Raw genomic sequence first — 26,930 nt, forward strand, 5'->3', positions numbered from 1 at the left:
TTTTTTCTATTCATGGAAAGTATTTTGCTATTACATATCTTAAATAAATGTTATTATTTTAAAATGTGTCTGATAAAGCATCCCTCTCTTGTGATGTTCAGGGATATTACAAATCTAAATGTATGTAGAGTGGCATGGGAGGATCATTTTAGGCAGGCGAGCCTGCATTTTCTTCATTGTTATGCGCTAATCATTTTGCCTCCTATTATAGATCTGCCCACACACACGATTCTCTCATGAGTAGATTTTCAGAGGTAAAAAGTACCGTGACGTGTTTTTGGAATAAAGTTATTCCTTCATTTTAAATATATGAAATATAGCAAGTTTAGTTATTTAAAATTGTTTACAATTATCAGCATTTTTTAAATATTACTGTACCTTCTTTTTTTACATAGGCTGGACATATTTGTGGTGATAACATGGACATCATTAATGGTCGACCAACAGGTTCAATCAGAATATCATTTGGTTTTATGTCTACGTTTGAGGATGCTCAAGTGTTTTTAAATTTCATAGTGGACACATTTATAAAACGATCATCTCATTGCCCTGCTCAAATGTATGATGTTGAGAAGATTGCCAGAATAAGCTCATCTCAAACAGAAAGCAATGAAGAACAGAGCAACTGTGCCAATGGCAACATTTCAGAAGTTTTGATTGTCCCTAAAAGTCCTGCATTTTCCAAGTTTTCTGAATCAAAGCATACTTGTTTGTGTGAAGGAAGAGGAAATATATGTAAAAATGACACACTAACCACACTCACCCACATCTATCTTTATCCAATCAAATCCTGTGCAGCATTCCAGGTAATATACTGTATTTCTTGGTAATACTATTGTTTACTAGGATATGAATACATTTATGATGTAGATAATTATCACAGTGGTTTGTTATAATAAATTAACAGGTGCTACAAAAAAGTCAATTGTTTTTCTCTAAACTTCAGATGATTCCCACATTAAACCTCATATTTCAAATGCCAGCACTCAACAACTTCTAAACATTTCTAAAATTTTGGTTATTCTACCCTTATTACCTACAGTCCTCTCACCAGGCATAAATTGCAAGGAGACTTGGTCTTGTCAGGCCTCTCCCTATATCAAAAAGCAGCTCTACTCTCACGGCTTCTGCAATAGTCCATTGCAGATACACCTAAATTGGTATTGATTGTATTGTATTGATTGTTAAAAGTAATTCCCCCCACCACCATGTCTTCCAGTCAGTGCAGGGTCATTCGTTGCACACTTTTATTAAAATGTTTCTTTTGCACCCTGTCTTACTAGGAATAATACCAATAAAAATTTAACACAAAACGTTAGTACCCATTCCCAATGCATAATCCACCCTTTGGCTGAAATACACATATGCTGGCTATTGTCATAATAATTTCATGTACAGCATCAGTATGTCTATAAGCAGAGAACATTGAAGACTAGTATAAAAAAAGTTTTTACTGAGGTGGTAACAAGAGAAAGATAGATATACAAGTGGAGAAAAAATCAGGTAAATTGTTCTAAATCATGGATGGTTTATATGAAAGTAGAGTTGCTTAGCCACTGCATTTTGTTGGGATAAAAGTATCCTCTTCATCAGGTTTATAAATAAAAATGATATAAACACACTAACAGGTTCAGCACCTGGGTAATATTAGTTTAAAAGTAACATTTATTAGAAGACAATTTAAATTGTATTCAGTAAAACAAGTTAGTAGAAAATACATGAATAAAAAGATATTAGTTCATTAAACATTTCAAATTAAACCTATTTGAAATACAATATATACATATATATGCTAAATTCATACAAGAATAGCTGTAATAACAAGACAAGCTGTAATATTCTGGGTCGTAGAAAGTATTAGATAGAACAGCATACACAGGAAAACATTTAGATGCTATTAGTAGCAACTTAAACTTTAATAACATTTCTGTATAATTGTGGGTATACCCACCATTTGTTGCCAGGGTAAATTGTCTTCAAATGTGTCTACAAAATTTTTGTAGTACCAACTATTCAATACATTTAATGAGTAATAAACCGAATAAATGAGTGATATTCCACTACTGATGCCTATTCAGTAATTGAGCAATAACTTGATTAACATGTTATAATTGAGAAGAGGAGTCTGATTTACATTACAAAGAAATGTTATCATTAAAAAGATACTTGCAGCAGAAATATGACATTTAAATACTGTTGAACTATTTGAAATGCTTTTCTTTGAAGATATTAATTGCTTTTTTTTGCCAACTTAATAATATGTACACCTTAGCAGTGACTTAACTGAATAATGCATGATAAAATAGGTGTATGGCCTGCACACTGACCTGGCATCAAATAGTACCCAGCACAGCTGTGTGGATTGAATAAATGAATGTCAATAACAGTGGAGCATTCTCCACGCAACCTACTAGTTCAGGTCACACTCTTCCAGTAAATTGGAAATTGAGGGCAATACCAGGGCAGTGACAAATCACCCAAATATAAAAGATAGTTTTCAAAATAACAGATCATATTCTAAATTGAACACTGCAAAACTGAATAGCAAAAATAAATGATGAATGGCCACAGTCAAAAATGCATGTTTAAAATAATTCACTCTTTTATTATCAGTGGCCTGAATGTATGACAGCAGAATCAATTTGTGACATATTATATTTTACAAATATAGAGATGTAGATGAGGTTTTGGTAATTTACTTTTAATCTGAATCTACCATTTCAGTAATTAAAATTACAAATCTGTTAATCAAGTCCATCTTCTTGACATTATCTCATCTCCATTTATGTTTATAACCATCCACACTTTGCTGCAGTGGTCTCACATTTGTGTGTGTATGATTGTGTAGTGCTAAACAGAAAATTATATATTTTTTTAAAGAACAGACTAATTCAGAAAAGGTTTAACTTCTCATGGTGAAAGTCCTCCTCATAGTACTTTGTACACATACCAAATCTTTTTTTTTACTCGCTTTTTCCATAGTACCAGACATATAGGTAAATACATAGCATTGCAAAGCACACAAATTACCATTTTTTACTGTACCCTTTTATTTGAAAGCATCACATATTGTTCAGCCAGATCATTTGTTGATATGCTGCTAAAATAGGTTTTCAGTAACATAATAGTACCTGCTTTGGTTTCTCTGAGTTGGCTAGTCTCACTAGGTGTCCAAAAGGGAAGGAGAGTATTAGGATTATTTAGTGAGTAGTGTCAGATCACACAAAAACTGACTAAACAGAATTTTAGGATTCAAGAAAACATTCATTTTGGTCTCTGTCTACTCTAATAGGTCTTACTTACCTTAAACATTACTTTCGTTTTTATTACCTGAAAATAATCATATTCTGGTAATGTCACAAACTGGCACCCACTATTGGTTGCAGAACCCAATTTTATTTTATTCTGGTCTAAGTATACCCTCAGACAGATAAAATGTAAATATATGTATGCAGAGGTAAGTATACATAAGGAGCTTTTATACAAATACCCAGTCTTTTTGCATGAAAAATGTTTACATTCTTGAAAAATGTGAACACACTTTTAAAATTACACTTTTCCCTTTTTTACAAAATAAGAATCACAATCAGATGGTCTGATAGTAGTTAGGCTTTGGAACTTCTGTGTTATTTAAGAAAAAAAAAGATTATATACTGCACTTTTAATTTGCACTAATGTACAGCTTTAGGATTTGCTTTCAAATAATAACCCTAACTTCTTCCAAGCAGTTATGATACACAGTGGGCCTGATTTGTTAAAGCCCTTCAAGATTGAAGAGGATAGACCATCTTGGGAGATCTTGGGGGATCCAACAAACCTGGACTTGATTTCATAAAAATCATTTGGTATTAGGCAAATCTTTTCATTCCAAGACCAGAGCCATTCCAGGTTTGCTGGATTGCCCAGACCCTCCTATGCAAACCTATTTTCAGCAGCCATGTAGAGCTTTAATAAATCAGGCCCAGTGAATATTGTTTCAAATTATATAACAATGTGTAAAAATTTAAGCAGAGTCATTAAAAGGGAGCAATATAAGTAATAGAGATTGTTGTTGAATGTAAGAGGAATATATTTGAAATTCAACACTTTAATGTAATTTATCTTTAGTGTATGGGCATTTCTATGAGAAACAAAATGTCACTGCAATATGCTAACGTAAGGTAGGCGTATAACACATATTTCCTAATAGAGTGTAAAATGCTTACACAATAATTCCATAAAAAAGTTTATAGAAATAGAATCACAAGCATAAATATATCACTGAAAACCTGATGCAAACTTATAAAATCACAAAGACAACAAAAAATTCTTGCACTGGTAGTAACTAAATAAAACCTGGCCCTGTAAGCTTCAGGGTTATTCAAGCAGCTGCACTCATCATAACAAATTTAACATCAACATTTATTTCAGCCTTTGCATACACATTGCAACTAAAGAGACATTGGGAAAAGTCTTAAAGTAATAAATTCTGCAAATTATGCAGACACATAAATCTATCTAAAAGTGGCATACATACAAAGGAACTTTCTTTATTACAGTCTTATGCAGCTGCCCTCCTTGTAATGTAGTGTTTTATTTAATGAAACAAGCTTAATCAGGGATGTGACATTGGTTAAACAAAAGATAAATTACTGGACAGAATAAATCTACAATGACACACAATAAAATGATTCAATAAAAATAATTAACATACACATGTTGAACATCATTTCTCACAATCACTCTGTAGAGGACATGAATATTTTAATTCCTAAAAGAAGTTTCAATGCCATTCAGGAAAGGAAAAACTTTAGGGTTAAGAAAAAAATTGCACTTCAAACTAAATGAAAATGTACTCAATGTTAATGATTTTCAGATATTTTACCAATATAACTCTACATCTTCTTATTCATAGCCTAGTACTTACTCCTTAACTGGCTAATATTTAATATTGATAATGTTTGTTCTCTTACCATTGTTTACGGATATTTATCTTAATTGTAGAATTCTGTGAAATTATGCTAAATCTCTGTGTATCAGTTCTGGTTAGATTGGGTGAAGTGAGAGTATTTAACTGTGTTACAAGTGCAATATTATGGCTGCAATGCCCTTACTCAACCCCGTCAAAGGTGTGGATACTTAAAATCCAATTGGTTATTCCAAACAAACCCCCAATGAACAGCCACATAAAAACCTGCTTTACAGCAAATAAAAAATAAAAGTATTTTCCATATTTTTGACAATTGTCAATCAATGCCATAGGACATGAAATTTCAATAAATTTACCCAACACATTTTTAAACTGCAAACTATGTAAATATAGAATTACCTATATTTTTCTATGTGATTATAGAAACAGGGCTTGATGTTTTCCAATATTTGAAATCAATTACTGTAATGCCTCCTTAAATCTGTGTGACAACTATGACACACTTTCTTAAACAGAAATTCTAGTAAACTGATTTTGGTTTCCAAAATCAATCCTCGCTATGCTGAATGCATGTAGATCAAAATATATTGGAGGGTATTGGCATTCACCCATTTTTGAAAAATTATGCAACTCATTTCATTTTACAAAAAATACATTTTGCAATTTACAATTTTAAATATATTACAATTTAAAATATATTTTACACAGTAACATTTGTTACCTATATCTACCAATTGCTTTTGGTAAATATATCTGAACAGTATGCAAAGAACTATATTATAATTTTCTTTAAGAGCTTTATATTTTTTTCATGAGCAATCTTCCTGGTTATATGTATAAAAATATCCATAGTTAGTGAAGAGATATATGGTTTTGTGGTATTCTTTATAGGATATATGGTTTCATTTGTGTTGTTCAATACTTATGGAAAGATCTAAATGTTTGGTTTATTTTAATCCAAGTAGTAACATCTTAATCTTTATACAGGTATAGGTCTAGGTCTTTAATACCTTTATACAGGTATAGGTCCATAAATATTTGGACAGAGACTTTTTTCTTATTTTGGTTCTGTACATTACCACAATTAATTTTAAATGAAACACCTACAGACTTTCAGCTTTAATTCAGTGTGTTGAACAAAAAGTTTGCATAAAAATGTGAGGAACTAAAGCATTTTCTTACACAGTCACCTAATTTCAGGGGCTTTAAAAGTAATTTGGACAAATAACTCAAAGGCTATTTCATGGGCTGGTGTTGGCAATTCCTTCATTATGTTATTATCAATTAAGCAGATAAAAGGCCTGGAGTTGATTTGGGGGGTTGTATGTGGTCAAAAGAGCTCTCCATGCAGGTTAAACAAGTCATCCTTAAGCTGCAAAAACAGAAAAAACCCATCCAAGAAATTGCTACAATATTAGAAGTGGCAAAATCTACAGTTTGGTACATCATGAGAAACAAAGCACTGGTGAACTCAGCAACGCCAAAAGACCTGGATGTCCACGGAAGACAACAGTGGTGGATGATCGCAGAATCATTTCCATGGTGAAGTGAAACCCCTTCACAACAGCCAACCAAGTGAACAACACTCTCCAGGAAGTAGATGTATCGATATCCAAGTCTACCATAAAGAGAAGACTGCATGAAAGTAAATACAGAGGGTGCACTGCAAGGTGCAAGTCACTCATAAGCCTCAAGAATAGAAAGGCTGGATTAGACTTTGCTCAAAAACATCTAAAAAAGGCCTGCAATGTTCTGGAAAAACATTCTTTGGACTGATGAATCCAAGATCAACCTTTACCAGAATAATGGCAAGAAAAAAGTATGGAGAAGGCGTGGAACAGCTCATGATCCAAAGCATACCACATCATCTGTAAAACATGGCGGAGGCAGTGTGATGGCTTGGGCGTGCATGGCTCCCAGTGGCACTGGGACACTAGTGTTTATCCATGATGTGATACAGGACAGAAGCAGTCGAATGAATTCTGAGGTGTTCAGAGACATACTGTCTGCTTAAATCCAGCTAAATGCAATAAAATTGATTGGGGGGCATTTCATAATACAGATGGATAATGACCCAAAACATACAGCCAAAGTAACCCAGGAGTTTATTTAAGCAAAGAAGTGGAATATTCTTGAATAGCCAAGTCAGTCACCTGCTCTGAACCCAATTGAGCATGCATTTCACTTGTTGAAGACTAAACTTTTGACAGAAAGGCCCACAAACAGCAACTGAAAGCCGCTGCAGTAAAGACCTGGCAGAGCATTAAAAAGGAGGAAACTCAGCATTTGGTGATATCCAAAGGGTTTTCAACCAAGTATTATAAATGAACTTTTTTTCAGCATTTTAATTTGTCCAATTACTTTTGAGCCCCTCAAATGAAGTGATTGTGTAAAAAAAGGCTTTAGTTCCTCACATTTTTATTCAATCTTTTTGTTCAACCCACTGAATTAAAGCTGACAGTCTGCAGTTCAACTGCATCTGAGTTGTTTCATTTAAAATTAATTGTGGTAATGTACAGAACCAAAATTAAAAAAAAGTTGTCTCTGTCCAAATATTTATGGACCTAACTGTAAGTGTGACTTGGCCCCCATTATTTATTGGCTCAGCCCATCCATCTGGCGGGCTTGACAACTATGGACTTAGCTGTTTTTATATGCATTACAATGTAACTTTTTGTTGTCTTTTTGTTAGCTGATAGGTAAATTTTGTAGCATGAATGTTGTATGTCAATTTAAAAAAAAGATATATATAAACTAGAAGATACGATCTCTAGGTTACAATACAAGCTGGAGAGGTAGCCATGATCACAGTTTTCATTTTACACTCTCCAGTTGAACCTACCCAAATAATTAGGGTCAAGCTTCTGTCAAAGTCTAATGTGAGATAGTTGACTATTCACTAACTTCAAATTAGTTTATTAGAGTAATACATTGGATACATGGCATTTGTTGGTAATTGTTATAAAGTAAAACATTGCTTAAAAAATTAAAGCCTTCTTAGCCACCAAGAATTATTCAAAGCCTATGTGGCTACTGTAAAAATAAATCCTAGCAGTTGCATTGATGGGTACACAAATCATGTGGCCCTTTATAATCCAAATTGAATAGGTTGTATTTGCTTTGCTTGCTTGTTGTATTTGCCTAGAATTTTTTTCACCTAGCATTTTTATACGGAGGCTGGAGGCTACTAAGTAGTAGTTTCTTTTTAATGTAAAGATCTGCATGGGTGGGTAGATGACACTCTATATATTTTAACTTTTATAAACTAAAAGAAATGTAAATGGTTGAACTAATTGCATAATGCAAAAAGAAACAAGCAAAAGTTTCAACTATCTTTTCTCTAGGAAATACATTCAGATTGCCATAGCTTGTTTCATTGCTGCCCTTCCTAACATTGCTGGTCTTTCTCTCACACTGAAAGGCTTAGCTCTATATCTGGTACCAGGTTTAACAAACTAGGCTAAATGAAAACCCCCCACTAAGAAAGTGCTTGCTCCATAAGAGGTGGTTTGTTGCAATGAATATATATGTAATAATATATAATATATTTATACACACACAATATATATACATACACACTTTGCATTTAAATTACTGTAACCCTGTAGCTAAAAGTGCTTTTGCTTCCACAAATGTTGCTTTTCTGACAATTTCGCAAGCAGTCGTAATCCTAAATTGAATATCCCTTATGAGAGTTACAATTGGAAGACGATGGTTTCATTTTCCATTCTCTTTTGTGAAAACGGATGCTACATTAGGAAAGGGTTTAGTAATAACCTACAAGATTTGGCAGCTTTGCGAAAATGAGAAAAAGAACATCCTGACAGCATCATCTACAGTCTGAGATGCAAAGCATCATTCCCAAGTGATTTCAGATCTACAACCCACTGAGAATTATTCCTAATTATACAAATGCAAAATATCTGTGTCACTAAACACAAGAGAGACAGGCAAGTAATTTCATAAACCTAGCTGTTGAAAAACACATTTCTTGGATTTTTAATGTTTTCTGTTTTTAGGAGTAACACAAACATTCAGCGGATAATTAAATGCCCTTACCAAAAAAGCACATAAAAACACATATGCATAGATGAACAGTGCCTAATGCTTCTGTTCTTAGCCTCAGTTGTTATTTATTTATTTAATTAAAAACATCATTTCCTTTTCTTTATTACCATCCCTAATGTTTCCCTTTACACCTTAGATTTAGTATTTCACTTTGACTATAGTACTTTCACCCAAAATCTAATACTTTGAGGTAATAGTTTGTATCACTTATATGGAAGCAGATTTTACGTATTCTGATACAGTACTTTATTGCAGATTTACCATATCTTGGAAATGTTATCACAAATAATGCTTTTAGATATCAGGTAGTAGATGTGGCACAGTAACACATTTTTAGAGTACTGCAGACCTAAGAACAAATATTTAGAATTAGGATGCAGTAAAAGAAGAGAAAAAATAGATTTGTTCTGGGAAAAAATGTAATTTATTCTCAACTAACTTATTTTGGTTACTTGAAATTGACTAGTGTATGTTAAACCAAAACTATGCCATATATCCATCTGTATGTGTGTATTCCTTTTGATGACACTTGCCTTTCATTCTGTTCTTCTAACTTTCCTTGGAAAATACCTGCTTATGTTGCTAATCGTCATTTAGATTCTGACCATTACAAACACAGGCTTAGATCTAAGCTGGCATGGTCACTTGGGGTCTTTGGGCTGCTACTTTGGAGATATAAGCTACTGTGCTAATGCATTGTTAGTCTGTATCTGCCATTGTCAGTTTGCAGACACACCAACTACCCAGTGTCATGTGTGATGTCAGCACACTGCACACATGATATACAATCAGACAAGCCCCTTCTCAAAGGTAAAAGCAACTGAAGAACACTGAGGCTGTGAGGCTGTGCAGTCAGATGATTGCAGACTAAAAGGCAAAAGAAAATGTAAATTACTATAAAGAAAATGGTTTGCTTTTTGGCAGCTTTCCCAGCTTTAAGTATGTTCACATATATTTTAGGTTATAAAAACTGAATTGACAGCGAGGAATGTGTGTAATATTGCTTTCTTTAATCCTTAAATTTAATTGTGCCTATAAATGGGTAATAAAACATTCATACATTCTCAACAAGCAGTAAAAGTACTTTCAAACAAGACCTTATTTATCTCTGTACATATAAGCACTATGGAGAAATGATGATCCTTTTTTGATTTTATTTTTGTGGAAGCAAAATCTTGGCAGTCTGCCAGCCCTCTATTGTTCTGTAAAAACACAAAACGTGCTTGTAAGCTTTTGTGGCTTGTTAATACGAGCTTTGGGGTTGTGGTGCTGGCAAGCATTCCCTGTGGCGGAGATGCTTCTTGCCACCACCATATATGATATGAATGGGTGTGGTAAAGAGAGGTTGACTGCCACTTGCTAACTATTAAAATCTGCTCATACTCTTGTTTATTGAGGAGGAGTATAGCGGTTGGAGCTGCTGGGTGGGTGGAATCCCATAGTTGCCTCATGACTGCTGTTTGTCACTCATGTGAGTAAATCATTGGAAACTGAGTGAAACCCAACCTGAGAGTCTTGGAAAATTAATGACTTTGAAATGACAAATGAACTGAATTACTGAATTTACTGGGTGTTCAGAATAGCATATTTGTATTAGGTACAACAATTTTAAGTAATAATGTGCTAAGTCCCTTTGGTAAGTTATAAAATAGAGCATAATAAGTGTAGATAATTTAACATATGTATGTTAAAATATTAGAGTTTATTGTATTTGCCTAGATTTTGCAACACATTTACAAAGTGCCAAATCACATGGGTTATTCTGCTACTGGTGATACATCACCAACACCCAAATCACCCAAGAAAGCATATACATTACCTGTTTTGAACCACTGGTTTGTTGACTCAAAAGACTATTTACTCTCTCCCCCACCAGTAATGGGTCAGAGAGAGACATCAAGGGACTCAATAAATATTTGTTATATAAGACGATAGTATTTGTTGTTTTAGAGATCCTGTTGCTAGCAGGATCACTTATTTTATATAACCCTAAGGGATTTTTAATTTATTTGCAACATTGTGGTATATAGAGTTGTTGATACATTTTTTTTTTAACATAATTGTTTAGATTTTTGTTCCCTTGCTTTTTGCCAGGTTTCCCAGTGGCCAGTGGTAGAACAGGGTCTAATGTTTGATCGGAGTTGGATGGTTGTAAATGAAAATGGAGTATGTCTCAGTCAAAAGCAGGAACCAAAACTGTGTCTTATCCATCCTTCAATTGATCTGATTCAGAACATCATGATAATTCATGCACATGGTAACATGAGTTTTAAATCAAACTGTGTTTTTCTAGTCTATAATATAGTTTAAAAGTAATACCCACTATATTAAATACATATATTTTTATTATTCATTATTAAGTAAATAATAGACAATCTTGCTAACTCATTCTTTTAAGATTGTAAGCTCCATGGCTGTAATGCTGATGCTTTCAATGCTTCAGATCTTTGACCTGAACCAAGTAGGACATACAGAATTCTGATATGTTTGTGGTGCTTACTAACTGCACGCTTTTTCTAGGTTTGAAGCCAGGTAACTAGTATTTTAAATCTACAAATGTCAGCTGCCATGCTTTTCTCATTAGATTTATTTTTAATCAATTTCCACTTTTGTTTAATAAAATTATATGGGGAATTCACTGGAATGGGAATGGTTGGGACCACAGTAGAGCTTGCAACTGAATTTTGCAGTGAGCACGGGTTTGAAATTTTATTGTTTTTATACAGTAGCAGGAGAGTATACTATCATTTGCTACAGGGAAGCATTGACTCCTCAAGTCAGTTCTCTTTCAAAAATATCGACAACTGTGAGCATTTACAAAGCTTTGAAATACAGTTTGCCAAAAATATTTTGTAACTGTACTGTTGGATAAACATTTTATAGTCTTATAAAAAAAAACTTTGTTTTTCTGATTCTTTACACCTTCTTTACAGATGGACTCAAATTATAGAGGAAAGCTTCTAACACTTTATTTAATATAAAAAGAAAATAACTTGATGTATTGCCACTTCAAACTTCATGCTTTATTACTTTTTAAATTAAGCTTTTGGCGCCACCTTCTGGAGTGCAATCTATTTTTCTATTGAACCAAAGAAAAAGTTCATCCCCTTATTTAGTTTTATTATATCATATAAACTGGATATTGTATGTTTTATGTGTTTAGGCATGGCCCCAATAGAAGTATCATTGAATGATGAAAACAAAATGACTGTTCAAATATGCCAAAACAAAGTCTGTGGAGACAGGTAAGTGGTTTGTCAAATGAAAGAATGGGGAAAATTTTAAAAATAAAAAGCAAAAGATAATGAAAAATTGTATTTTCAGTTACCTCTGCTTTCCTGTCAATTTTATCATATGGTTAAAAAAACATAAATAATTTGTTATTAACAGATATAAAAAAACAGGTTCTTCCAAACTCCTGCATACACTTTAGAAAATATTGAACAAAAATTTGTGACTACTCATCACTTCATTTTTTTATGCCACAGCATCAAATGTGCATGTAAATGGTAAAGAAAAGATCAGTACAAACTAAAGGACAAGGGGTACGTGTTCATTAGAACTGATGTTATTTAAAATAAATAAAACAGGTTCCCCTTCTAAATCGTAGTTTTCCCTTGAAATGTTACTTTAAATTACAGCTAAAGGTCCCCATATAGCAGTCTAAAAAAGTACTAAATCCAGTTACTTTGTGACTCACAAGCTTTGTAAAGTAAAAAATCGTTAACCCTCCTTGTCTAAGACAAACTCTCCTTCATTTTTTTCTCACTCTTCAGAATTGTAAATCTGTAGTGACGATGCTTATTAGTCATGCCCTCACTAAATTTTTTTTTATCCCACTGTAGTGCAAGAAAGCATAGCCGACATAAGAGTGGCAACTCAACTCTAAAATCAGTAGTGCAGCTCTGTTGCCACACTATTACAATTCATTTATTAAAAAAAAAAAAAATAGAAAATAGTCTAAATAAATTATTTCACCCAACCAACCACATGTTTGCCAAGAACAGAGATATTTTTCATGCACTCTAAAATTGAAAGATAAATACTGTGAATGTATACATTCTTGGATTATCCATATGCTATTCTGTTCTTTTCACCAGCAGTAATGGGGTGGGGGGTAATAAAGGTAGTGTTACTGCAAAGCAGGGTAATCATTTCCTAACGGGAAGTTTCCTTGTAGGAATAAAGTGTTTAGCAGAATGTTTCTGTCCTTTGCCAATCATCCCCCTCTTCTGCTTTTTTATTAGCCTCCTGTAACTTATAAATAGGAAGACAGGACACATACAGTTCTATGTAGTCAAGTCCTTAATTTTAACCTGCAGTTTTAGAGTATTAAGGACTTTCGCCATGCTTTAAAGTATTCAAAAGTAACTTTTAAAAAATATTTGCACATATTTGCAAATTATTTTCAAAACCTCTAGTTTACCCTTTTCTGCATATTATGCAATTTTAAGTGGTGTTTTAAAGTTTAAGAACCTGTAAAACTTTTATATGAATGTAAAAGATTCCAAAAAAAAAAAGTTTTGCACCTTGGTATATCAAGCATGCAAATGTCTATGTCAGTACAGATTTGCTGTGATGAATAGTGTGGTTAGAATAAATTAAAAGACAGGATTACTGGGAAGATCTCAAGTTTTTTTAGGATAGAAAAAAATGCTATTGGTATATAAAATAAAGTAAAGATACCCTCTGGTTTCTGCAATATTTTGTTTTGCATAGTCTTTATCTTGATCGTCTTAACAGAAGATGTCAGAACAAGTTCCTTTATTAGGATTAGTAGATTTTTTTTAAAATGAGATTTGCAGATTTAAAGAAATTGAAAACTTGAAGTTTTAAAATTATATTAACATTTAAGCTTATTTATGATTTTTAGCAATTAGGCCACAAGTTTGCACATTAAATCAAATAATCATTCATATTAAATCTAAGGACTCTATTTATAAAACAGGTAATGATATTCCCCCAAACATTCCATTGAGGGAATCAATTATTGTCATTGAAATATATGGAAATGGAAAATTCCCACCAGGGAATGTTAGATTCCCCGTTTTTTTAAATAAGGTCCTTAGATTTAATATGTATGATTTTTTCATTATCTCCTAAGTGTTTAAAAATGAGTCATTAAAAATTATTGTAAGGTAAATTGTGCAAATATAATATGGGCTGACTGCAAACACACTATGCTGTTTTTATTTTTGTAGAGTTCATACATATGACTGTGGGGATGAGCCTGCAAACTGGCTATCAAGTTTTCTTGGACGTAAATGTCGTTTGATAAGGCAGTCGTCGGTCTTTAGTCGCTTTGCAGGTGCAAAGAAGAAAGGTATGTCAACACCATATGTATAATGGATACAAATATTAGAATTAAAAGAAAAAGTTATGCAGACTATGCGACAGCTGTCAGAAAAACAACACTTTTAATATATGTGTATATTCATTAAAAATGACAAATTGATAGCAGTGTTCCATATTTTGTTTTGCTATACAAGATTATAAATAGCACTTCTGGTATAACTGTTGGTTAGGTACAAAAGCAGGTGCATGCAAAACTAATATTCTTTGTAAATTCTAATTGCAAATGTGCTGTAAGATCTGGATATAGTACCTATAGTAGGGGTTTCCTGAAGACCTAAAAATTATTTCAAGCTTTCCCCCTATATTAAAAAAATTGAAAAACACTGAGCTATGCTATGCTAAAAGAGAGGTCACATATAAGCCAAGCATTTTTAAAGACATATGACCTATAAGCTGTATCATTATGGAGGTGGGTCATTAAAAAATTTTCACAAAAATGTTGTTTTATTTGCCTATTTGCTGCATTGTTTCTCTTTTTGAATGTAAGTCTGACTAATTTAGGAACAGCCACTCTATATGGGTGTTATATCTCAACAGTCATTTAGCAAGGTTCTAAATTCCACTTTAGTATGTAGAGGCAGCCATAAAAAGAACAATCTACTAATCCGTGCACATGGTAAAATCATAGAAACATGACTAGCAAGGTAAAATTACAACTATGAACATTGATTTACTAAAGCTCTCCAATACTGGAAAAGATAGACTATCATAGGAATCCTGGATGGTCCAGCAAGCCTGAAATTAATCTGATCCAGGATTGAAAACATTTGCCAACTAATAGCAAATATCCGATCAAGGTTTGCTGGATCACCCAGGATCTCCCATAAAAGACAGTTGTACTTGAAGTATTAGCCTGAGGAAGTTGAATGAACTGACTCAATAGTAATGAAGTATTCCATTAGCAAATACTGCACACAATACAATTTTCCCACACATAACCTGTACTGTACTTAAACTGTGTAGTCAAGTCTACAAGTTTTTGTCCATTAAGTGGGGTGAGGGAGGTAAGGAGGAATAGACCTTGTCAACCTTGTAGTATTAACAGAAATTGAAGCATGTTTTTTTAAATAAAACTTTATATATATGACAGACACATAAAAAATATTAGGGATTATTATTACGGTTTTGTAGGTTTATTCTGTCTTTCTTTCTCAGTTAATGTTAGCTAATGTTAAAGAAAAAAATACCAATGCAGCAAATAAAATACACGACTGATCAAGTTCTGAAATTACAACATATAAAAGTCACAATGAAAATTACAGTATTATCCTGTTTAGAACTTGTACAGAGTTCTCTTAAATGCACTGCAAGTTTTACAGAATATGGTGTAGTATAATTTGTTCCTTGTTCCATTTCTGTCCAAAAATAAATATTATTTTGTTTCTTCAGGTATGCTGGACTCAAGTTTGCCCTCCCTTTCATTAGTCAATGAAGCTCAATACCTTCTGGTCAACACAGCAAGTATTTTCCATCTAAGTCAGCAAATCCCATTAAGGTAAACTATCAGCTGTACTTAGTCTGTATTTGCAAACTCTATGAGTTATATAACACTGCAGTGGGGTTCTAAAATTTACCAGTAGTGTTTTTACTGTGCTGCAGTTGTCAGCATAGATTTAAATTCCCAGAACAGAGTTTAGATGTGGCGAAGGGCCCCTTGTGGCATACCTGTCCCAATCACCAAGTCGAAAAAATTGAGCCAAACAGGAATTTATCAAATGTTTAATGTTGGCTCACAGTTACCAATCAAAATAAAATTTTAACTATTTAAAACACAGTGCACCTATGCTCAGACTTTGGACATTAAAACACGACCAGCCTCACCTTCCATCCTGTACAGGTAAACAGGCTCCCACCCTGGGCTGAAATTGATACACTTATTTCAGTATGACAGAGTATGCATAGGAAGCTGCAGCAAGACAGATAAAGTCCTCCTCATTTCCTGGATGGAAGCAGCATCATCCAGTGTTTCTTTCTCAGCCTACCTGCTCCAGGCCCCCATACTTTCTTTCATTAGATTTAAGTTTATTTAATAATGGAGGCTCAGTGGATGTAACCATGGTGACCTGTTTTCGGGAGACTATGTACACCACTCTGTTTGCCCTTTGATTTGCTTTTTTGTCACAAGAACATATTCTTAACCAATTCACATTTGTTCAATAAGCATTGTCATTTTGTGTGTAATGTGCCAGCAATTAAACTTCCTAAATATCATATTTATTACTTTCCTGTATCCCTTTTCGCAATCTATACCAATTTTATGCTATTTATTTATGAATTATATTAATTTTGTGCACACAAGCCTAATTAATTGTATTTTAGACTGAAAATATAACCTTGACAAACTATTGCACTTTTTGGGAGTCATGAAATCTCTAGGCCACAATGCACATTTTACATACAAATGCTCTGGCATTGAAATGGTTAAACAGTCGCTGTGACAATGACACTGTTTCTTATGTATTTTTCCAGCGATCAAACAGACCGCAAAGAAGAAATCAACTTGGATCAGATGACCCAACGATTCCGAGCCAACTTGGTCATTGACAGCAACATACCCTTTCAAGAGGAGGAGTGGGCTGAAGTTTTCTTTAGCAGTTTACATTTTCAGGTATCATTTTGCATTCTTTTGCAGACTTCATGATAATTTGTTGATAAAGCAACACAAAACTTGTATAAAAATAATTCACTTATCTTCACTTGCTAAAAGGTATCATTCAATGTACATACCATGCTTAGAGAATCCCAGGCTAATTTAGCTTCTGGGTTTTTTCAGGGGTTGACCGTAAATGGGGTCCCACGTCAGCATTCTTCTGGGTCTTGATCATGTCATCCGATCTCACACTGCAAATTGGGGGATATGTCCTACTCCAAATGTAAAAAAAAATTACCAATCTCATTCTGCTCATGTGTGAGCGGAGAGAGATTGCATGGGATTCTATTTCAGAAAAGCTCCAATGGATGCATGCATGATCACAGACATGTGCAGAAGGAGGAGCCTGCAGCTTCCTGGGATAGAAACCTTTCCTCCACTGAGCAAAGAACTTCATGCAGGTGTATTACTCACAGCTCAAGGCTGGTGCTCCCGTAGTGCTTTATGAATGTGCAGAGTTTTTGTTTTTAATTGTAATAGTGGAATGGCTGCAGCCCCTTAAACATTATCAAACTCAACTGAAGCAAAATTAGGCATTGCAAATTCTTGCAACAATTATATTATTTGGTGTAACCTTTACAAATTCAAAACATTATTAAGCATTTGCTTTTCTCAGTTTTGAGTTTAGCTGGATATTGTGCTTTGGTGGAGCTGTAAAGAACATAATATACATTAAGCTTTGCCATTTGTCTATACACCTATTCCTCACTTACTGACTTAGCTTTTTAATGACAGCTCACGCTTACGACTGGCTCTCTGATGGGTCACTGTACAGGGTGAAGCAGTACAGCATCTCCCCTTCATTTTTCTCAACTTCATCCTCAAACCCTGGTAGCGATCCTACTTTATGCGCTCAACTCTGGATACTGACTCCTTACTATGCTAAATTATTAATGACTAATTTGCTTAAAGACCAGGTTGTTGGAACCTGGTAGTTAGGTGAAGAGCTTTAACTGCTTTATTTTGTGGTGAATTCTGTTCATGTACACAAAGGTAAAAAAAAAGTGCACATGTATTATATTTATGGAGCAAAACACAAATCATTTCCTGGATAATTGAGAAGCAGAATTTTGTGTATAGCCTAAATTTCCTAGTAGAAACTGAAGTGTTTTAATAGAATTTAAAATAATTGAGCATACTTATGTGTACTAGAACATTGGTCTACGGATTTTAAATATAATAAATTATATCCGTGTGTATTTGTCAGCCTATGATTTAAAAACAGAACAGGGTTTTTTTTTGACAATGTATCAAACGAAATATATCTACATTGTAAGAAAAATATTTTCTAGTCCAAGTAGTCATACAGTCAAAATTGCTGCTGCAACTGACTAAATGACTGACTAAATTTAGTTAGAAACAGTAATGATTAGGAGCAGAAATAAAATCCACTTACCAAATACTGATTGGCGGACTTTTCAAAAAGAGACTATGCAGTTTCCTCTGAAAGTAATCCTTTTGCTGCCTGTCTGCACTTTTTTTCTGTACATATCTATAGGAGTTACAGGATCCCAACCTTACCAACAAAAATGTCAGAAGACTGAAAACCAGGAAAAAGAATAGTCATATATGGCAGTGGGATAGTGTGGAAGAATATCACAGTTATCATAGCCAGGGACGGATTTTTACCAAGGCCTTATAGGTTGTGGCCTGAGGTTCCATGCCCACTAGGGCTTTAATATCACTATAATACATAAAGTGCTTAGTATAGGGCTATTCTGAACACAACCATTATGGCTCCCTTGGAAGGTAAGTCTGACATAATATGCAAATATACTGAGAATATCTGCAAATTTTGGCAAATATCTGAAAGCTTTCTGCAGAGTATACATGAATTTTAAAGTTAATAAAGCAGAGCTTTTTTTATAACCTGCTTACAGCTAACTGATAATTTATTCTAATTGATAATAGCTATGCATTTATAGTTAATGAAACTGTTTACCCTGACTTTGAAGAGTTGCAGATTTGCAGTGATAAAGCCTGAACAACATGAAAAAATTTTAAGAATGTAATAAAAAAAAATAATTTTACCCCTTCATCCGTTATCTGAATTGGGTGTAGCATACTAGCTATTCAACAATTCTGGCTTAGATAACAGAAAAGGAAGATAATAGAAACCTGATGTATCAAGGGGGAACAGAAGTTTTTTTTTCACATGCTTTAGGTTTGGAGAACAAATTACAAAACTTTAGATCAAATGAAAGAAAGAGAAAAAGAAAAGATTTCAATGTTTTGCAGACATCCTCCTCAGATTAGTTGAGTTACATAGATATTTTAAGCAGCTTTATTTGTACTGTATTTTGCTGATACTTCACCCCCGGAATATAGAACTGTGCTGACTGAATAGGATATCACAGTTCAAAAAATGTGCAGTGTGAGCTGTTCTCTGCTTAGCTTACTGGAGAGGATTTAAAACCTGTAAGGGAATATTTTGTCAGGATACCACATACTATGCTATGCAGAAGGAATTGACTGGATTAATTGTTATGTAACTGGGACATTTCGACACTTTCTTTCAAGTTAAGCTTATGTTTAAATAAAGAGTATCTGTATTGTTTAGAGACAACTTGAAATGTTTTTCACTGATGGCATATGTGGCATTTTAAAACTTTCATCTTTGAGTCAGGGGTCTATTAATAAATGTTTTCACACAAGAATTATACAACATAGTCTATTTGAAAAATGTGTAAATGCTGGAGATAGATTGTGGAATCCTGTATGAAAATATGTATTGATAGGGTATTTCTGAGGTTGTTCCTACTGTAGGTTTGCTGTCCATTGCCATGCACATTCATTTGAACGGACTGTGCAATGCAGCAAATCGCACACAAATGTGTGCAGTTTTGGATTCCATTAACAACAAATGGCAACCCAGTGAACCAAAGCCTTGCTGTTTACTGTATTATTGCAATGCACTAGTGAAAATTAGCTGTTAGTGTTGATGTTTGTATTTGTATTTGAGCAGATATTAATAAGATCCTATTTAAACTGTGTCCAAGGCAAATATGTGAACTTGCTGATTCTGTTCTGCTCTTTACACCCTCAAAAGATCTTAAACAACCCAAGGATCTGGCATCCTAAAACTGGAACCGCTTCCATGTTTTAAATAATTGCCTTGATTTCATCTTTAAATTCTTGAACCCCTGAGTCCTGCTGAATTGATGTTTGTGAGTAGCAGTGTGTTGAGGCCTACCTGTTAGATGTGCAGGGGTATCAATCCTGCTGTCTAGACACTCATGAGGTCGTCTGCTGGTGCCCATAGACCCTGAGGTCACCAACATCAGACACAGGCTGAGGTGCAGTCATCTGTATCGCAGATGTGACTGTGCTTTCCTAATTGTGAATAGAACCTGAAGGGTAAAAGAAGATGGCAAAGTTCCAGAGCCAAGGGTGGGGCCCTTTTATTATAAGTACCTATGGTCAGCAGAGAGCACTGAGTGCAAATTTTGTATATTAGGTCTATGACGGTGGTAAGAATAAGGGTAGAAGGGTTAAGTGTTGCTACTGCCAAATGACTCTGAGAAACATTAAGAGGGGTTGACTTTCTGAGTTTTAGAAACATTGAAAATGGATAAATTACCCTGTTCTACTTCTGTTATTAAGCCACTAGATGGCACCATACCACCTGTGACAAGCCACATCAAAAGTAACACCTGCAGCCTGCTGACTTGAACTTGGCTGCTTTTGCAGAACAGGCAAAATTATAACTTGAACACTCGGGACCTCTCTGCAGTTTCCTTCCCCTACTTTTGGTTGCATTTGGGCAGCTAACTGCAATCTATTATAAGTCTATCATAAGTCTCTTTCTATGAATGTGTACAGCCATGTATCTCTGTGTTATGTGTAGGAAGGTGTATTGAGTTTACATTTATTATATAAACCTGCAGACATTCAATGAACTTCTATGCCTCAGAGCTTCCATGTTCATTATGGACAGTCATCCTTATAAACAAGGCTAAAAGGAGAAGAATGATCCCATGCACACACCAGCCTATTCGCATTCAGTGGTTTGCTGCTATACAGCATTTCAGACAGTCAGCTTTGTTCTGTCTTACTTAGATGCTCCATTGCAGTCTGGGCAGAGATTTTTTTTTGTTTTTTAATAGGCTCTGTAATAATTGTCCATGTGATTCTTCCTGAATTAAGGGAGGAAATACATCACTTGAGAAGGGATATCCTTATACTGGCCATCTCTAATTATGCTGTCACCCCTCTTTTCTCCCCTCTTTACTAATGTGGTTCTCTCACCTCTAAACTCTAGTTCAGTTCCCAAAGAAACTCGATTCCAAGCATACTTTCTTCTGTATCTTGAACTAGGGCATGTCTTTCTTCTGACTTTGCACTACATGTATCATCACAATGGGAAACTATATATATATATATATATATATATATATATATATATATAAATATATATATATGTATGTATGCAGAGAAACAGTGACACAAGAAAATCTCTACTAATCAGTGTTGGACAAGCAACAATAATGGAGAAATATGTACATATGTAGAAAACATAAATTAAGTATTACATTTTTTACATGTTTTAAAAGATATTGTAAAAAATAAACTATGTATTAGGGTTAAATTCATAAACTCATATGTTTCTTTTTAGGTTTCCGGCAAATGTACCAGATGCCAAATCATTTGCATTGATCAGTCGACTGGTGAAAAAAAAAGAGAAGTTTTACAAGCTTTATCATCCAGCAGAGAAGGAAAGGTGAGCATATTTATAACCAAACCTTAAGATGCAGCCCAAGACCCATAATACATTTTTTAGTTTTCAATTGTAGAATTATTTTTAAATGTTGAAAAATGGCTTTGGTTTTATTTACACTTACATATGTACTGTAGATACACTGGAAATGAAAGGTACACTTATCCCTAAAAGTTATTTAACAGACACTATAACAATTATTACCAAGCTGGTAGTAACCCATATTTTCCTCCATTTGGTTCACAAGCTGATCGGTCTGTAAATCTCTTAGACTTTTTGTGGATCAAACATAGAATAACTTCAGTAGCTGTTTTACTCTTTAAATCTTAACTAATAATATTTTCACTCTGGGAATATATGTCTAGTATAAAGAATAGGCAGCAGAATGCTAATTAAATATCCCCAACATTGTTGGCCGCCTACCCTGATGTAAATCATTGTAAATGTAATGAAGGAAAAAAGAGAAAAGCCATAGTAATTGCAGTGTGGCAATATATTAAGAAAAAAATTCTTATTTAAGAATATGCATACAACAATATTATTATTATTATTACTAAACAATTTAACACAGTGAAGGTCATCCCCGCTGTACTTTGTGGGGGCGAATTCTTTTGACCTGTCAACTATACATAGAATCCCATAGGGGACTTGGTACAGGATGTTAGTTTGCTGGGTGGATTGGATTCTAGTCAAACATAAAGAAATCCAATCCATAGAATCCAAACCACCCAGCAAACTAACATCCTGTACCAAGTCCCCTGAGGAAGCCCTTAGAGGTGAAACGCATTGGGTCACAGAGGGTTCAATTGATTGAACCCTCTTAGGGAGTCTATGTCCAGTTGATAGGTCAAAAGAACCCCCCTCCACAAAGTACAGCCGGAATGACCTTTACTGTGTTAAGTTGTTTATTAATATTAATAATAATAATATGAATAATAATGTTGTATGCATATTCCTAAATAAGGAATTTTTTCCTAATTCATTGCCGCACAGCAAATACCCTGGCTTTTCTCTTTTTTTCTTCATTACATTTACATATGTCTAGTATATTGGAAGTTTTTATTACATTAAGTAAGTATATATCTGGTCTAACCACTGAATTAAAGGTGGAGGATGAATCAAAAATATCTAAAACTTTGGTTTTCTCAAAAAATAGAATGAATAGCCAAAATATGGGCAATATGAAATGAATACAAATAAAGTTTAGTATTCCTTTCAAGTAACCTCTCTGCTCTTGGATCATGAAGGAAGAGGACAAGTTCACGATGATTGTCACAACATGAAGAAGTCTGACACATGTTCCTCAGACCTACCAGCAGACGCATTATTTTTTTACCTTCTTCATGCGGTATCATTGTCACCCAGTGGACAGGGTAGTCACATATGTAGATGTCGTTTTAAATGAACCTTAAGTAAGAAACTAGCAAACATTAAACTCCAGCAAACACTGTTGCTGCAAGAGGCTTGTTTATCTTGTGGGGAAAAAAAGTTAAAACCATCCAACTAATTGTTGTCATTGTAAGCATCCAAAGCAGTATCGTGTGATTTGTTCTATAACTGTAGCTGTCAGTTTTGCTGAAATAGCTTGGATTGTATGTAAATAAAGGAACAAAATATAAACACAGGCTCATAAAAATAAATAAATAAAAAACAAAACTGAACTTTTCACAAAAAACTAAGTGAGTAAAGGCTTAACCCTTATCAAGCTTCTGTATAAAGTTTTAATGGGAGAAAGCTTGGAGCTGGAAGAGTTTTTCCGCCTTCCCATGTGCTGTCTCTTTAACCTACCCATAGACTATACTGTATATTATCAGCCGAAAGTTAAAATTCGATAAAACTGATCCAAATTCGTTGTGGTAGAGCATCTTTCTCTCACTGTAAGGGGGCATGTTTTTTCTGCCAATGTATAGAGGACCATCCTTCTTTTTGTTGACCATAAATATAAAGAGACATTATCCTTTCCACTGACCACCAATGGAAAACATCATTTACCATTGTTCTTTTCACCCATCAAAGTAAATTATTTTTCTGACTACAACTGTTAGGAGACATGGGATTGTACAACCCCACTTCTACTCGAAATGTATAATTTAATCAACACAAAAAATTTGGCCATGGCCCTTTAATTTCTCATTTCAACTGATCATCAGTTTGGATAGTAATTGTTTTTCCTTTTCTTTGATCTGTTGATCAATGTAAGGTGGCATGTTTATTACCACTGACCATCAGTGTAAATTGATGTTTCTCTGTCCACCAAAGAAAATTTTACAACCATTGACCAGGAAAACAAATAAGTGCAAAGATGAATCATACAGTATATACACAAGAGCTGTGATACCAGTCAATAGATTTATACTTCTGCCTGTCCATTCTTGACATACACTCTGAACTAATTCCAAAGAATCCTGCATTACACACAAAATAGGTCCAAATGGACTTCATTACTTGGTAATTTATTTGTAAAACTAGATATTTATAGAGCTCTACTGCACAGTCCTACCGGCAGGTAAGGTAAACAGATCTTTCTGTGTTGCAGTCTCAATTTTATTCAAGGGTTTCCTCTCCAACTCTATCCCATCCATGTGACTAAACAGTGAAATTAGAAGCACCACACTGATCTACTCATTTCTTATCTCTGAGTCACTCAGTTATTTCATTCTGCCAGCATATGTGTATTTCCTTTATGTATTTGATTGATATTTAGCTTTAGTTGTATGAAAATACAAACATACTATTCAGGCTGCAAGTAAGTGTACAATAATTTTTTGTACCTAAAATAATTTTACAAATGTGTTTTTTAGGTTGTTATGGTAGAAAGGTGTAATAATAGCTTGTCAAAAATGTAGTATTTGGAATGTTATACAGAAACATTTTCTTTATTGGGGGCCATTACATTTTTACAATAGACTTTTTATTACATGGATTAAAGTTTAAAAAAAATTACTGTGTATCCTACAGTATCCTGCTTTTTATTATGTTGGCATCATATATTAATTTACTTTTAAAACATAATATATAACAAGCTCTGTTACATTTCCATAACCTGTTTTACTGTTTTAACTATTTTGTAGACAACATTCGGAATGTACCTACTGAATTCACCATGTTCATCTTACCCATCTTTGCTGCAAGTGGGTACAGAGGTGTCATTTACACTAAAAGAGACCCAACAATGCACACACAGCAATGAAGAATAGCTGGAGAAATAATGCTTTAAGAAGAAACCATAGGCGCAGAGAAATGTGGCTTTATTCAGTTCTCATGAGATATTTTGCATTGAAATACTGTCAGGGTACAGGTCAACTAAATTAGAACAGCTTTTACTGAAGTTGGCATTGGTAATATTTTGTGTAGTAAATCTGATTTCATTCGCTTTCACAACTAGAAATTTTGGTGGTCTCTATGCTTTTCTTTACTGAATTTTGCCATGTTTACATTTAGAACATTCCTAACACCCCCACAAACAGAAAGCCTTTCTATTTTGATGTAGCAAACTATGCATGCAGTAATTCAAAAACTGACTGTTCCTTGAAAAATTTTCCTGCCAAACCTTGCATAGCTCCCCATATTGTCCCCATCATGTTTTAGCGTGTTTGAGCCATGAGCAATTTGCACTTCTCGGTCGGTTTACCACTGACACCAATAAACTTTTTGGCAATCTGTAAGTGTGATATTCTACTTACTGGCCAGCAATGTAAGAGGCATTCTTCCTGCTGACCGCCACGCTAATATACTGTGAACCATGGATATATTAAATATAGCAAGGGTTTCCTAAGGACCTGAAAGTTATTTTAAGTGTTCTCCCATGTTAAAAAAAAGTTGAGAAACACATTCTTAGCATATAGATTTGTACTTGACTTTCTCTTTGTTATTGCAAGTGCTAAATTGTAGTGAGTACTATACATTAAGTTACTGTTAAGGTAAAGTTAATTGAGGTGGTGGGTTTGGTTAAGGGATAAAGTTAGGTTTAAAGTGAAATTTTAGAGGTAAGGGCAAAATTATTGGTTAAGTTATTTATTTTATTTTACACTTGAAGGTTTTTAAGGGTCAAGAGTTAGAAATTAGTATGCAATGCAAAGGCTTTTTCCCAAATTCTCTATAGGCACTGCAATAGCTCAGTGTTTTCCAACCTTTCTTGAGTCATGGCACATATTTTACAATAGAAAAATACCATGGCACACCCCAAACAAAAATGTCCCAAACACAAGTTAATTAGTGATCTGCTGCCATCCAGTTTGATAATTTCCTACGGTACACCTAATGATCCTTCACAGCACACTAATGTGCCACAGTACAGTAGTAGGGAATCACTGCAATAGCACAAATTAGCTAATGACTGAAATAGATAAAAATTATGAAAATTAAGGAAAATAATATATTACAGAAAATATGCAATTGTATGAATGTATCTTATATCAATTTTATTTTTGTAGTATTTAGAAATGGTGATTTATAGCTTTGAAAAAAAGTTTTGTTGAATGTATTTATAATGAAGCATATTTAAATTCAAATTCGGTGACAAGTATGTTAAAATGCCCTCAAAACAGTTTTTAGTTTAGAATAGGGTTCACTTCCTTTCTGATTAACTACCCCACAAAGAATCATGTAATTTGTAGAGAATATCTATAAAGAGGGAGCCACTTTGAAAGGAGTACAAATAAATGAGAAAACAAAAAGAAAGAGGTTTGCTGCTCAGGTTTGTGGTTTAAATAATAATTATGTATTGATACATTCTCGGTTCATACATAATTACAATAATTGCATAATGTTCAAGTAATATCCCCAGTCAAGTTACGTATTCACAGGACTGGAATATTGAGTGCTAGACATACGTGTTCTAACCAGTTAGGCAAAACAACTGTAATAGTCGGAAATGTCCCAACGCGTTTCGCCAGAATGGGCTTCCTCAGGGGTTTTGATAATATTGACTATATGGTCTATATATAAATACAGGAAATACAACATAACAGTGAGAAACATAAATAATAAATTTTACAGAGGTAATAAAGAAAATTATCACACTTACTGGGTGTATATTATATGTATATACACCCAGTAAGTGTGATAATTTTCTTTATTGCCTCTGTAAAATTTATTTTACTTTAAGGGTCCATTGTGGTAGTTTCTCTGTGTACTGCACTAAAACAGCAAGAACAACAATCCCCAACTTGTTGTCAAACTGGCAGCAAATCATATGTGTTTTTAAACTGCAGCAAGTGAAAAGTAGCCCA

General features: G+C 34.0%; 1 protein-coding gene across 1 annotated transcript in view; it reads left to right on the plus strand.

Annotated features, from left to right (window-relative positions):
• The window catches only part of MOCOS (molybdenum cofactor sulfurase), a 141,447-nt gene extending 114,736 nt beyond the window's left edge, over positions 1-26,711 (plus strand). The window contains exons 8-15 of the mRNA XM_072411910.1: positions 396-806; positions 11,072-11,234; positions 12,141-12,222; positions 14,179-14,300; positions 15,722-15,827; positions 16,802-16,940; positions 21,598-21,702; positions 24,771-26,711. Coding sequence (XP_072268011.1) covers positions 396-806; positions 11,072-11,234; positions 12,141-12,222; positions 14,179-14,300; positions 15,722-15,827; positions 16,802-16,940; positions 21,598-21,702; positions 24,771-24,896 — 1,254 coding nt within the window. The 3' untranslated portion in view covers positions 24,897-26,711. The remainder of the gene's footprint in view (positions 1-395; positions 807-11,071; positions 11,235-12,140; positions 12,223-14,178; positions 14,301-15,721; positions 15,828-16,801; positions 16,941-21,597; positions 21,703-24,770) is intronic.
• Positions 26,712-26,930: the final 219 nt, after the last annotated feature.

The sequence above is a fragment of the Pyxicephalus adspersus genome, chromosome 5 (assembly GCF_032062135.1).
Source record: "Pyxicephalus adspersus chromosome 5, UCB_Pads_2.0, whole genome shotgun sequence".
In the NCBI taxonomy this organism is placed as follows: Eukaryota; Metazoa; Chordata; class Amphibia; order Anura; family Pyxicephalidae; genus Pyxicephalus; species Pyxicephalus adspersus.